At 34.1% G+C, this 15412-nt stretch overlaps 1 protein-coding gene across 3 annotated transcripts in view; it reads right to left on the minus strand.

Annotated features, from left to right (window-relative positions):
* Positions 1–15412, minus strand: part of RALGAPA1 (Ral GTPase activating protein catalytic subunit alpha 1) — a 260435-nt gene that overhangs the window by 94697 nt on the left and 150326 nt on the right. For all 3 annotated transcript variants that reach the window (XM_054588112.1, XM_054588037.1, XM_054587963.1), the window contains 3 exons: positions 9862–9996; positions 9277–9460; positions 708–1572 (listed from right to left, as the gene is read on the minus strand). In XM_054588112.1, the coding sequence (XP_054444087.1) occupies positions 708–1572; positions 9277–9460; positions 9862–9996 (1184 nt within the window). The remainder of the gene's footprint in view (positions 1–707; positions 1573–9276; positions 9461–9861; positions 9997–15412) is intronic.

Raw genomic sequence — 15412 nt, forward strand, 5'->3', positions numbered from 1 at the left:
TAGGTCAGTGAGCACATTCAAGGTACTGGGAGGGGAGCACACTACAACTCCACAGGGACAGAAGCTCCTGCACTTTGGACCCTTCCAGATCTTATCCTATATACCTCTATATCTGGCTGTTTATTTGTATCCTTTACCTGTCCTTTATAATAAACTGGTAAATGTAAGTAAATGTTCTGTGAGCTATCAGAGTGAATTATCAAACCCAAGGAGGGGGTTGTGGGAACACCTGATTTATAGCTGGTTAGTCAGAAGTAGGGGTGGCCCAGAGTGAGGAGCAGCAGTCTTGTAGGTCTGAGCCCTTAACTGTCTGTGTCAACTCCAGGTAGTGTTGAACTGCCTGGTGTGAAAAATCCACACATTTGGTATCAGAAGTGTTGTGAAAAAGATAAAAGGTCTTCCTATTAGCTTACATGAAGGTTGGAAAAATAAAATATTTTTCAATTATATGAGCTATAATTTCTAAGTCAGATAGTTCTACTGGTCTGTATGAAAATGATAATACTTAATTTATTGGATTTAGGTTATCTTCTTATTCCTTGAATCCTGCTTTAACTCCATGGTCTCAAAAAACAATCTGCCCACTGGTCAGAGAACTAATTGGTAGATAAAGTTTAGTGAAGAAAAGAACAAATGCCTGATCAAAAGAGAAATAAGACTAATGTGGGGAAAAAGAAAAAAAGAAAACATTCCTACTTTGTTCTTACCTTTTGTCCCAGGAATTCATTCCCAATATACTAAGAAGCAATCTGCAGTAATAAAATGCTGACTGAGGCTTTTGAGGTGCTGGTTCATCTTGCTCCACAGCTTTCATGTTTAAGTCATTAAAGTGTTTCTCAACAAATTCTTTTTCCTCTGTATGTTGCTTAAGGATAGCATTGATAACATCATTTTCCTGCTTTTCAGAAATGCACACAGGTTGTGGAGCAGGAATATTAAGTGAGATTCCAGTTCTCTGTAAGCATTCAGGACTAGTTACACCTAAATACTGCAAAAGCTCATCAAGAACATCTTCTTCATCTCTAATTGTATCCCAAGTTGGTACAGTTTCTCTAAATCTTCTTTTAAACTGGCAGGAAATTCCATCTTTTACTATTATATCTTCTAAGCATTCATCAGATGAAGGAGGCTCTTCTGGCTTCTCTTGGTGAGACAATGAAAGTATGAGAGAAGTAGGTTCTGATAAGCCACTTACAGGAGGTGGTCCATACAGAATGGCAGAATCCCATGAATATTTTCCAGAGAGATCACGTACTATAATTCTGACATTTGAATTGGCTGATGTAAGACCAGCTGATAAACCCCCTCCAGGTATACTCTCTTCTGATCTGATCTGGATACAGGATACTAAGGTCGTATTGTTCAACACAAAGAACTGGATATTTGGACTTTCAAAGAGTTCAGGAGACAGTTCTGTACTTTCACTGTAATGATTGTCATGATTTTCACACACCTGACTTGTTAACATAGCAGGACCACCACTCATTGGATAATGGCCTAAGTGATTTACCAGATGAGTAATAACAGTGCGGGCAGCTATAGAAATTAATCCTTGTTGCATTTGCGTTTTCACTAGAAATAAAAAAGGAAGTGAATGGGAATACTGTTGCTTCCTAGGATGTCATAAAACAATGAAACATTAGGCAACAAACAGTGACTTCATCACATAATCAAAGTCACATTCAAATACCTCAGTAATTATTAATATTTCCAATTTAGACTATACAGGAATGATGGTAAGAGGAGGAAAATTATTTTTTAATGAAGCTTTCCTGTTAATTTTATAAGGAAGCTCTTTCTGAAATTTATGCTTATGGATTCTTAATTTAAACTTAAGCCTCTAAATGTACATCCTACCTTAAAAGGATGATCAAAAGTATTAGAAATCACTTGAAATCACTGAGCACCTAGATTAGAAAGCCAATGAAATCCAACTGATAAGTTTATCTCATGACCAGATTCAGAAACAGTTTGCAGCATGTCTTGTCTTAAATGTCACTTAATTATGGCTTTTATCGATGATGTGGAAGTTTCAGAGAAAAGTACCATCTTTTACTAAACTTTAGAAGTCAGGATCAATTTAAACAGTGAGCCAGTGTAGCCAGTATAGGACAAGTAAGCTTTATTTTAAAGAAAAAAATATTTTATGGGCCTGTGTGTGTATTTTTTCCCTCAGGTATGCTTCAGGGGCTTGTGGTCTAATTTGAGCAGTTAGTTGCATGTGAGAAGCACTTTTTTCCCCTTCCTTAAGCACATTAGGGAAAGCAAATAGATAAGGAGCCTATCCATATGAATAACTTAAAAAAAAAAAGGAAACAGTAAAAAGAAAAAACTCAAAAACCATAACAATATGAGGCCTGAAAAAGCAAAGTGCCCAATGTCAGGACCTAAAGGAGAAGAAACAGGGAGGAGATGGGAGGAGGAAAACAGCGAGCACAGAAAGAGAGTAAAAGGAGGACATAGCAAGCAGAGATAGACAGTAACCTGTCAAAGCCCACTAGCCCAAGAATGCCAGTGTCATTCTAAGGAGGGTTGATGTGGAAAACAGTTCAGGAATAAGTGGTGTCAAGAAGTGGGCACAATTCAGTGATGTTTATCTCGATACTTTTCACCTAGGAGATGGAAGAAGAGTTGCCATTGATAAAGAAGTAGTAATCATTCATGTAGGAAGAGGATTTTAGTTGTGTGTTTGCATGCACACGTGTGTATTTATGGTGTTCTGGTTTTAGTTACAGGGATGCTTACAGAATGACTGTGTCTTTGTATTGTTATACCACAGTTACAGAGTGAACTGAGTAGTATTTGTATTCTGAAAGTTAATCATTTGGGAATACTATGGCCTACCTGCCAGAATAAATACAAGATGATGAAAGTATTATATATATTCAACAGATTCCCTAATTCTAATTGTACTCTGTGATGAATTTTGGTAACTGTATAGAACTGTGTTAACCACCAACACAACATAAAGTAAAATTCCTACATCAAAAAGAGGATACATTTTACTTCATGTAAATTATACCTCAATAAATCCAATTTTTAAAGTTTATAAAGGAAACTAGCTTGTGTATTGCTGGTATGTACTCAAAAAAAGGCAAGAGAGAATGGTGTTTCATTTTCAAGGCTATAGCCATCAAGTTTCAGAACCAATACCACTGGATACAGGCAGTGAGTGAGCAACAAACCAACTGCTATGCCAGTAATAACAATAACATCTCCTTTATTACAACTCTATAAAAGAACAGTTTTCATTGTGCTTGCTTGATTCTGAAATGTTCCTGAGTATCGACATTTCAATCTTCTTCCACTATCAACCAAGTTTTATGCCTCCATAGTCAACATATGCACATATGAACATTCCGGTAGTTTACTTAAGAACTCATTTACATTGAGCTGTTCTAGCCACTATAATTATGGCTTGTTCTGAAAATCAGATATTCAACATTGGATAATCACACTAAATGATTAACCCTAATTTAGTTCTACATTTCCAAAACTATAAGCTAAGTAAAAAGATGTGTCACTACCTGATGAAAAAGAGAGGGGTGGCCTGTTTTTTCTTAATTATAACTTAGAATATAATGAAATTAACACTCTACGGGGCCTTAACATATAAGCTAGTGCTTACTTATCATTTTGCACATGAGGACAAATAAGTTCACAGAAGATAAGGGATTTGCTTGTTATGTCAGTACTGGCCTTTTACTCCCCAGCTCAGTGTTATTTCCATCTTTACCACAGCTCCAATTTCCTTATTTTTCCTCTTTTGTTCAACTGCTCTTTTCTTGTGGCAAATTAATGCAACCCTTGCAAACAATAAATTCAATTTTTTTCTGTGTATAGTAACATCAAAAAGGTATTACTTAGCATGAATGACCAAATAGACATGATAAATTTAAAATGCTCATTTAAATAGATTATATCTTGTCTTAAATGGTAAAATATTATAAAGATTTAAAAATTTTTTGATGTTGGAAAATACTTTTCTGTTATTTTCTTTTCCCTTTTCTTCCTGTTGAGTGATACACTTTAAAATGCAATTCATTTTATTTAAGCAGTGAATTTTTTTTGCAGAACATTTCTGAAGAAGCAAAGGAGTGTAATTTAACAGAAATAGATCACAGAAAAGAGAAGAATTCCTGACTTTGTCTCTGGTTTGCTCTGTGATCATGGAAAAATAATCACATAAAACTCTTTAATACCCATTTTTCTCTAGGAATAACACAGACTTTTTGTAAAGATAAACTGAAAACTCATATACAGAGTTAGATATAACAGAAACAACATAAATCATTCAGTTTTTGAGAGCATTATAAGTAACATGGGTTTTATGATTTCTTTTTTTTAACTTGCTTATAATAAACTACAGGAATGAGCCAGCTCTTTCCCTAAAATGTAAACCCCTAAGTCAAGGTACCGGTCCATTCTACAGATGCTCTTCCCAAAGGAAGAAATAGTAGGAATGCAATTTGAATGAACTTTTCCACCAATCTGTCATAATTATTAACATTGAGAACACTTAACAAATAAATTTAGATTTTCAGGTATAGGTAAAAGTATTTTTTCCTAAGTTTTGTTTCTAAATTTAGGATATGTATAAATATAAAATGATAAAAATCTCAACTTTTAATTGGGAGGTTAGATTTATTTAGATTTATTTTTGAGTTATAAACTGTAGGACATATCTCCCCTTCTACATATCTCCTTAGATATAAAAAATATATGAAATGCTCTAATTTAAAAATTCATAATGAAATTCTAAAATAACTAGCCTTGTGAGAATATGCAAAATGAAGATATCGATGCTTCTAAGGCTTTGTGTAACTAGCATTCATTTAAAAAAGCCTATTCAGGGTTGTCTTTTCAGATTGTCAGATTAAACAAACCCTACAGCATTTGCAGCAAACCCATAATTATAGATTATTATGGCATACAAAAGCAACAAGACATAAAAAGCTGCTGTAATTCACTGCACTGTAATAGAACACGCAGAGGAAGTTAATTTTGGCAAATGCTTTAAATATTAGCTTTGCATAATATATATAGGAGAAACTATAATTAGGACAGAATGAATTCTTTGGAGCCTCCTTTCACTCTGACCCTGCAAATGATGACTTTTTGCTAATAAGACTACTGCCATTTGACAAAAAGCCAACTTCACTACCTTGCTTTATTCTTCAGTAAATTTAATAATTACAGCTACTCTTGCCAATAGTTCTCAAATCAGACTTGTTCAATCCAATACTGAGCTTATTAGGGACACTCTATGTTTAGAAATCTTTGGCCAAAAAAGTACTTGAAGATGATGAAGCATGCCTTAGACAAGGGCACTATGATTAGTCATTTTTGCCACATTAAAAAAAAAAAACAAAACACAGCATGTAGTCACGACAGACCACAGATTCACCTGCTGTTAGCTCACAGCTGTTTCTAAAAGGTTCTGCATTTATTTGGTCCTTAATACCTTTAATTAAGAAATCCAAAGGGAAAAACTGAATACATTTCGAGAATAGTACTCCACAGAGTATTCGGTATCAATATAAAGCTCATCTATTTAAATCCTTACCTTTGTGCCTTTTAAAGTGACTGTTAATAGTACAGTAAATTTGCTACAAAATCATTAAAATACATTATAGGGAACTGTATGAAATACATTAAAATACATTAAGGGAAAAATACATTATGTTCCCTTAACATAAGTAAACAATTTACTTCACTGATTCAGAAATACACTTTACTGCCCCAAATCAAACTTTTATCATTTTACATCTTTGAAAATGCAAAAAGTGTGCCCATAGATAGATGAGTAGATAAAAAATGTTGTGGTACATATATACAATGGAGTATTACTTGGCCATAAAAAAGGATGAAGAACGAAATCTTATGATTTCTGACAGTATGGATGGACCTAGAAAGTATTATGCTAAGTGAAATAAGTTAGACAAACACAAATATATGATTTCACTCATATGTGGAATCTAAAGAACAAAATAAACAAATAAAATAGAAAAAGGCTCACAGATACAGAAAATACTTATGGTTACCAGAGTGGAGGGAGGTTGGGGGGCTGGGTGAAAAAGGTGAAGGGATTAAGAAGTACAAATTGGTAGTTATAGCCATGGGGGTATAAAGTACAGCATAGGGAATATAGTCAATAATATTGTAATAATTAAGTATGGTGCCAAGTGGGTACTTGAAATATTGTGGTGGGGGGGTGTCACTTTGTAAATTATGATTGTCTAAATACTATGCTGTACATCTGAAACTAATATAAAATAATATTGAATGTTGGTTTAAATTAAAAAATAAAATTTTTAAAAAAGGAAAAAAAATGAACATTTTTATATATCTTTGTTTTTACATAAAATATACAGTTTTACTATGCCAAATCCAAAGAAGGAATAAATTGTGATACCAATTATTGTCCAATAATTGGGTTTATCCCTGGTCAGGGCACATACAAGAATCAACCAATGAATGCATAAATAAGTGGAAAACCAAAATTATTTTGCTATAATATACTGTCTAGTATCTGAGATACTTCACTTATATATTTGTATTCTAGACAAACTAGTAGCAACTTGTGGTCAACCCAAAACCTTAATTTTATTTCCTTGATGTATAACTTCGTATTTCCACTTGCATTCTGTCATCAATCCATTATCATGATCACATCCTACATGTTTTAATCATTTATAACTATTTTGCCTTTAAAACTCAAACTCTTCCTTTATAGCTTACTCTTTGACCACAACCTCCTAGTCCAGTGATTTCCCAATTTTCTTTTGTAGAGCTCTTGGAGATGGAGAGATGGATACTGGCCTCTATTCTGCTTCAGCTCTACTTAAGTCTTGCAAATAGGGCTTCCTTGTGAAATTTATTTGAAGACGTTTCACTCCACTGCCCCAACATACTGACCCTTTTAGTTGTCCTCAACCTTGGCTGCATAATAATCACCTGCAAAGCTTTAAAAAATCCCAGCAATCTCAGATCAATACATCAAAATCTCTATTGATGGGACCAGAGCATCAGTATTCCAATGTGCAGCCAAGGCTGAGAATCACTGTTCTAAACTATTATCAATCACATCTACTCTCTGACTTACTGGTCCACTCCATTTTCTTTCAACTTACTAGCCAACCCGTAGGATCAGGTCAGTCAAGCCTAGATTCGATGATTAAACCATAATATACCAATATTCTGAAAGCCATAGTTTATATTTCTGCCATAGCTACCTTACTGAAGGTAGACTGGTGGAAACAAAACTTTGTAGTTTCCATTTTATTTCGGGCCCTCAATAACGTCTCTCAATCCCCTTAGTTTACTTTCATCTTCTTTCTGGTCTCAGAAGAAGGGCTGATACTAGCACCTATACTCTCCTGCTCACTACTCAGGAACTCACTGTATTAATGATGACCCCCTTCCCACCTTCCTTCTCAGCTTATGATTAATTTAAACCCTCTTCATCCTTAAAAATACCTTAACCCTGAATCATCTGTTAGCTTTCCCACTGTTTTATTACTTTTCTTTTTTAATAGTCAAGCTGCTATAAAGAGTAGTTTCGACAGATGGCTCTACTTCCTTAACTCCTTTTTGCTCCTCAGCCCACAGCCACCCACTCTGCCTCCTACTTCTCTCCTGAAACTAGAGTAGACATACCATATTTTGCTATGTACAATGCACACTTTTTGCCCAAATTTTTTAGGGAAAAATAAGGATGTGCATTATACATGGGTATAATAATCCCGTGTATAATGCACACAAAAAACCCGGGTGTGCATTATACACAGCTAAATATGGTACTTGTCAGTGTTTTTATACTCAACCTCTCTATCATTTAACACTGTTAGCCAATCTTTTAAGAATCTTTCTCCTCCCTTCATTTCTGAAAAATTACTTTGTTTTTTCTTCCTTTCCAACTTTTTCTCCTCAAAATACACATGCATATAAATACATATTCCTCACAGAGACCTCTTTGCTAACAACTAGATCAGCATATACAACGAACTGTCCACTAGATACCTTCATGTAAATATCCAATAGCCCTCAAACGAAAACATTTCTAGCACAATTCTCATTTCCTCTTCCATGCCTCTGAACTTTCTCATATTCTTGGTCTATCTGGGGGAAAATCTAATTACTCTAAGCTTTTAACAACTTTTGCTTGGACTATTGCAATAGCCTCATGCTTAGCCTCTCTGCTCCTGAGTTAATCTCCCTAAAGTTAATCTAACATATCTGAAGTTAGCAAACTTCATTGTAAAGGGCAGAGAGCAAATATTTTTGGCTTTAAGGCCCACAAAATCTCTGCTGAAACCACTTGACACTACCCTTTTTGCACAAAAGTTGCCGTAATGATACATAAATGAACACCATGGAGATGTCCTAATAAAACTTTATTTATAGAGCCCTAGCAGGGTAGTTCAGATGGTTAGGTCATCATCCCAACACACCAAAGTTATGGGTTTGATCCCTGGTCAGGGCACATATAAGAATCAACCAATGAATGCAAAAATAAGTGGAAAGACAAATTAATGTTTCTTCCCCTCACCTAACACCTTCCTCTCTAAAAATCAAATAAAATTTTTTTTAAAAAACTACTGTCAAAGTGCTCTTAATACTAATTTTATCATGTATACCACCTCCTTAAAACACTTCATTAAGCTGGGTTCCTCTGAGTGACCTCTGTATCTTGAATGTACTTTTATTTTTATACTCATAAGGTTATTTGTTTACATCTTTCCCTTATATTGGACAATAAACGCTGACTGTAGAAGCAATAAGACTTTAAAAAAATGTTACTGAGTTCACTACGGACCAAGCACTGTGTAAAGGGTTTTATGCATATTATCTTATTTAGTACTTAAAACGACCCTATGAAGGAACAAATATTATTATCCCCACTTTACAAATAAGGATACAGACATAGTCACTAAGCTATTATTAAATGAATGTCAAAACTCAATATGTCAGTCAGACTCCAAAGCTAAAACTCTTAGTCAATTATATAAATCCTATGATGTATAAAGTAAAATATCAAAGGGAACTTAGCAGAGTAACTTAGCTAGAAGTATAAAGGGAATGTCATCACATGTAATCTTAGCAACTGTTTATATGAAGTAATTAAACTAAAAATGAAGTGTGCAGTAATATATATGGTTTAGTAAACAACTACAAAGTAAAATATATCCTTGTCCATTATTTCCACCCAAGGCCTCAAATCATGCCTTGAGAGAACCCAAACAACAATACTGTCCTGACAAAAATTCATTTTACCTTCTGTTACTGGCTGGAGTTTAGAAGAGCGTTCTGAATCAGGAGAGTGCAGAGGTTCAGGCTCTTTCAGACTTTCCAAATGCATAAAAGGATCATAATCTACAGATGCCAAATCTGAGAGGCTAATTGGAAAATACCTTGGATTGCTAAAACACTGAGCTCCATAAACACATCCATGTAATACCTGAAAATACAAGGAAAAAAACATACAAGTTTTCCTTTTTAGTAAAAGTAATTAAATAAAAGTAAAAAGAGAAAAAAGTCTACTGGCAATACAAGAGCTTGACAAAATTTTAAATAGTTTAAAACTTAGCCCTTCAAACAAGGTAAAATTTAATACCTCTAAAAAGATTAGTAAAATTTAACTAAAATTCTTATATTCAACAAAGATTTGACTCCTTTAAAAATGTAGAAATAAAACAATGGTGTATCATAGGTACTACTTTTTAATTATCTTTAGGTACTATAAGATAAATCTATGCTCCTATAAAATACCTAGCTGTAAATGAAATACTAAGGAACATTATTGGTTAAGGTTTTATAAAACCTCAGTTACCAAATAAATAATAAAGGAGAGAAGTTTACCTTATAAATGCAGCTGAGGACAGACTTTTCTATTTTGTCATTTTCTGCTCCTGTAGCATGGACTGGTTGGAGCAGTGTCTTTAGAGGTAAGGCCATGATCCAGTCCAGAAGGCACAGAAGTAAAGACACAACCAACTGTAACGACAACAAAAAGGATCATTATTATTGTAAACTCATAAAGTAAGAGCTAACTATTTAACAGAAATTCACCAACTTATTTTTTGTTTTCCAAATTTATTTCAGGAACTATCAATCCTAAATTCCAACCTTAATATTTACAAGACCTAACTTCTACGGTGTTTTATATGAGCATTATTGTGAGTTTCTCACTTATACTTAAGTGCAAGCACAATGAAACCTTAATAAAAACAGGAAGGTTAATTTTTTAATTAAAAAAACAAACTGAGCTTAAAAAGAACAGACATCAATTAGCTATATTCTTCTAATTTAACAACACCTCACTGAGTATCTGCCAGAAAGACTAGACTATCTTAATCTCTTTCTGAAACTGTTATTTTTTAAAATAAATCTTTCCACTGGATATTTTTAAACTAATGGATGTTATAACCAAAACATTTTCATCCAAAATGTAGAGTAAAATAGCAGTGCCTATGTGGCCCATTTTATTTGATTAGAAAAAAAAAAATCACAATTAGTGCCATAAAAGTGTCAATCAAGTGACAATAAGAGATCTGTTGATGCTTAGACTGAAAGAGCAGTTCTCCAACTCAAAGAGTAATGCTGTTCTAAATCTTCCAACATATCCTCCAAAAGAGCAATAAAGAACAAAAAGAACCAATAAAACATCACAAACCCCACATTCTCAGTTTGACCAGAAAACAGAACATCCGAACTTCAAATTATGTGTAAGTGGAAAATATATAGCAAATCCCCAGGAAGCTTTCCCCCATTTTCCCATTGCAAGTTTTCATGAAGAGCAAGGAAAAACTGCGAGAGAAAAGGGAACTAGGTACAAAACGACCCAGAAAGAAAAAGTCCACTTTAAGTGAGAGAACTGTGGTACTGACCGTGGCCTGTTAACGTTAATATCAGGCATTTGAGGAAAGCCAAAGAGCACTAAAAGAATTGTAGTGCTAAAATATAATTCCTGATGGATTTAAAGCCCCCACAGAAAATAGAATTGCACTGTTCAACTTAACTGAGAACCAGAAAAACTATGGACTGTAAAAAGAATTATTATTAGGGAAGAATGTGGAAAGATAATGCGAGAGTAGGAAGGAAATAAAAATGGTGATGGATGACAGAAGAAACACTAAAAATTGTTAGAGGTAGGTGAGATGCAAAAGTAAAAGGTGACAAAAGCGGGTTTAGAATCCTGAATGCAATTTTTCATTGACTACCATGCAGAGATAAAAAGAACTATCACAACAGTTAGTGGAAGGAGATAAAAGAGTATGGCAACAACAACAAAAATGGAAAATTAAGAGATCTCTACTAGAAGATTCAAGGAATAAAAGGGAAATTCAAACCTAGACTAGGAAGGCTGAATGACCAAAAAAGGAAGCACATTACCTGACCAGGAGAAAATGAAGGGATAATGGAAATAGTATAATGAAAATCTATATGAAAAAGGGTAACAGACACCTTTGAAGAAGATTCCTCTGAGGAAGAACCTGTAATTCTAAAAGTGAAAACCACCCTGAAACTATTGGGAAGAAATAAATCACCCGTGGCGGATGGGACGCTGACAGAATTATTTCAAGCCACAGAGACTATCTGTCAAAATCCTAACAAGAATATAGCAAGAAATATGGACAACAAAACAATGGCCTACAGACTGGAAACATTCAGTATACATCCCAAACCTCAAGAAAGGAGATACTAAGGAGTGTTAGTAAGGTTAGTCTATGTTTTAGACTATGGTAAAGGCTTTGACTATGTTGAGCAAGCTATGGCTTGCTCCGAGAAAAATGCGCATGCCTCAGCATTTAATTGTTCTGATGCGCAACCTGCACTGTGCACAGGAAGCCATGGAGAGACAGAGTGGTTTCCTATAGGCAAATGTGTATAACAAGGATGCAGTTTATCTCTGTTTGTTTAACCTGTATGCAGAACATATCATATAAAAAACTGAGGTAGGCTCAGAGGAAGGAGTGAAAATTGGTGAAAAAAATATCAGCAACTTAAGATATGCAGATAACACCATCTTGCTGGCAGCAAGTAGTGAAGATCTGAAACAATTTCTGATTAAAGTAAAAGACGAAAGTGCTAAAGGATAGCATTTTAACATTAAGATGACAAAAATCATGACTATAAATGAAATACACAACTTTTAACATAGATAATGAAAACACTGAAGTTGTTAAAGATTCTGCCTTCCTTTTTTCAGTCATCAATTCAAATAAAGACAGCAGCCAAGAAATCAAGAAATTTCTGAGACTTGGAAGAGCAGCAATGGAAGAATTAGAGATCACTAAGAACAAAAATGTGTCACCAGAGACCAAAGCTAAGATCGTTTATACCTTTTTGCTCCCAATTACTTCGTTCAGGTGTGAGAGTTGGACAATGAAGAAGGCTGATAGGGAAAAAAATTAATTCACTTGAAATATGGTGTTGGAGGAGAGCTGCACAATTCCCTGAACTGCCAGAAAGACAAACCAGCGGGTCTGAGAGTAAGTCTTCCTGAAATACACTGGAGGCAAAAATGACAAAATGAAGCTGTTCTGCATCCGGCACATCAGGAAAAGGCAGAGGTCTTTGGAAAATACAATAATGAGGGGAAATGTAGAAAGCAGCAGGAAAAGAGGAAGGCCAAATATGAGATTGACTGCCTTTATTAAAGAAGCCATAGGCATGAGTCTACAGGAGCTGAGCCGGGCCATTGAGAGCAGGACATTGTAGACATCACTTATTAATAGGAGGGTTCAAGGAGTCAGAGCCAACTCAACAAGCGTAACATAACATTTCAGTGTGACTACTGAAAAAGTGTACTGGTAGAGAGTGTTGAAAAGAAAGAACGAACTTACAAGTACACACAGAAAAGGTAATGCCTTTGGGGAGAAGAATATTAAGAGGAATTGGAGAGAAATGCAATGGAAAACATGCAGTAAAAAGAAAATCTAAAGAGAAATTTAGGATCCTTTAAGTCTTAAAAAAATTTAGGACCTACAATTCTTCTCCTTTTTAAAAAGTATCATCCAATAAAGATGCTATACTTTGTTAAACTTTCAGAAAAGAAAGCTCTTAAAGTAGAAATCTTGTAAACCACCCCAAGCAACCAAACTTGTTTACAGATATGATATGTAGAGGAAGTATTCATCTATACAAAACTACTACAAAAAGAAAACATGAGAATCCAAGCAATTCAGCTGATGAACGTTTCCCCCCAATAATCCAGTTAAAAGACACAAGGAAACTGTGTCACAAGTTTCTAATCTAAGTATTTTCAAATTGGCATTAAGATATGGGGGGAAAGAAAACCCCATTTTCAATTAGAAATTTAAAAACTAAAAAGAAATAAACCAAGAAGGGAAGAATTGGTTCAAGTCAGGAAAAGAACTAAAAGAAAAAATAAAATAATATTAGAAAAGAAGGCTGAATTCTAAAATGCCTAAGGAAGAATAAATTTGAAAAATCAGAAAAAATTTAATAAGAGGCACTGAAGAACGGGAAAAACAACTGAGCAAATAAAAATGAGATAAGGAAAAAAGTAAAATGTCAGAGAGAAAATGAGTGAAATGGAAGAAAAAGAATATCCAATTCACATATGAGAAGTCCCTGAAATCTACATATTTTAAAAGCCCAACAGATGTCACGGCAAAGTGACCTCCAATAATAAACTCCTAACACACATCCTGCTAAAACTTCAAAAGACTTAAAAATACACACACACACACACACACACGCCTCCAGGAAAAAAAAATAATTCACAAAGTGTAAAGAATAAAACTGGCATCACAAAACAATACATAAAGCAAGGCAACATTAAAACAAAAACAAAACCTCAAGGAAATAAGTGTGAAACAAGGACTCCATATCTAACCAAGTTGTTTTTCAAGTATCAGGGTTACAGAAAAGGTTTTAAATACTCAAAGCTTGGGGAATTCTGTATTCATGAGTCTATCTTGAAGAATAAAGATGAACTTCTCATCCAACCAAGAAGCTGACTGAAGAACTTCAGCAAAATGAATAATGGTGAGTACTTGATACATGTAATTATAAATCTAAGATTTAAAAAACATGAAGGTAGAAATTAGTGTGGGAAAATTATGTTACATGACATGCTGTATGTTATATGAAGAAATAAAGTAACTAAAAGTGAAGGTGAAGAGAAAGATAAAAGTGGAATAAGCTCATCTATTAACATACAGGCAAATAGATAGGAGATAAAAAATACCATTAAATACTCATAAACCAGACAGTAAGAGGTTAAGGTAAGAAAGCAAGAGAATAAAAGCATTAAAATAGGTATACATATAAAGGTAAACATAAGAATAAAGTACAAGATTTTCTGAATAGCAAAAGGGACTTACTTAAACAAAAGAAAAACAAGGGAAATACATCATTTAGAGGGAAAAAAGCACAGAAAATATATTATGCATAATAATCCTAAAATGAAAGAAGTGAGACCAAACATGTAAGTCTCATCAGAATGGGTTTAACTTGCCTAATGAAAGGAAAAGATTTTTAGTCTGGCTCACATAGCAAGACCCAAGTATACGCTGTATTCAAGAGATATACCAGAAGGTATGTCAAAAAGGTTAAACAAAAAGATTCAGAAAGGCAAAGGTGTACCAGACAAATTAGAATTCAAACCAAAGAGCATTAATTTAAAATGATGATAAAAGATTTACAAATATCTGTGTATCAAAAACAGTGACTACCTTTATAACACAAAAGCTGCAATAGCTGCAAGAAAATGTAAAAGCACTAATAATGGGAGACTGTAACACACCACTTTCAGTACAAGACAGCTCAAGTGGACAAAATGTAATCCAGATGAACAAGAGTTCATTGAAGTCTTCAATACTGTTTTACAGCACTAAACGGGTCTTGTCACCAAAAGAGCTTGAAAACTGCTAGTACAGAAACTCAAAAAACAGACCCAAGTAGTTATGGAACTCACTAGTTGTTATATTCACTAAAAGGCAAAGATGAACTTTTTGTTACATGGAACCAAAGATCTGGTGATCCACTGGGAAAAACAACAAAAATTAGGCCCCTTTCTCAGAATATAACAGATAAACTCCAAATGAATGAGGAATAAAGAAGCAAAAAATGAAGCCATGTAAATTCTAGAAGAAAATACGGGTGAATTGTTCTTTATCCAGGGTTTAATGAAAGGTTTTCTACCTATGACTCAAAATTCAGGCGCAGTGAAAGAAAGATTGATAAACTGCATAAAAAAATATTTTTCATAATCCCACACATGAAATAACAACAAAAAACCCACCGTAAACAAAATCAAAGGCAAATGAAAAAAAGAGAGAAAACATTTGCAACATATATCATGGGTTAAGAGCTAATATCCCTAGTATGTAAAAACTTCAGGGAAAAACACGAAAACTTGTCAGAAAATGTAAAACGATAT

This window comes from Pteronotus mesoamericanus, unplaced genomic scaffold (assembly GCF_021234165.1).
Source record: "Pteronotus mesoamericanus isolate MK-2021 breed Mesoamerican mustached bat unplaced genomic scaffold, CSHL_Meso_final contig_100, whole genome shotgun sequence".
Taxonomy (NCBI): domain Eukaryota; kingdom Metazoa; phylum Chordata; class Mammalia; order Chiroptera; family Mormoopidae; genus Pteronotus; species Pteronotus mesoamericanus.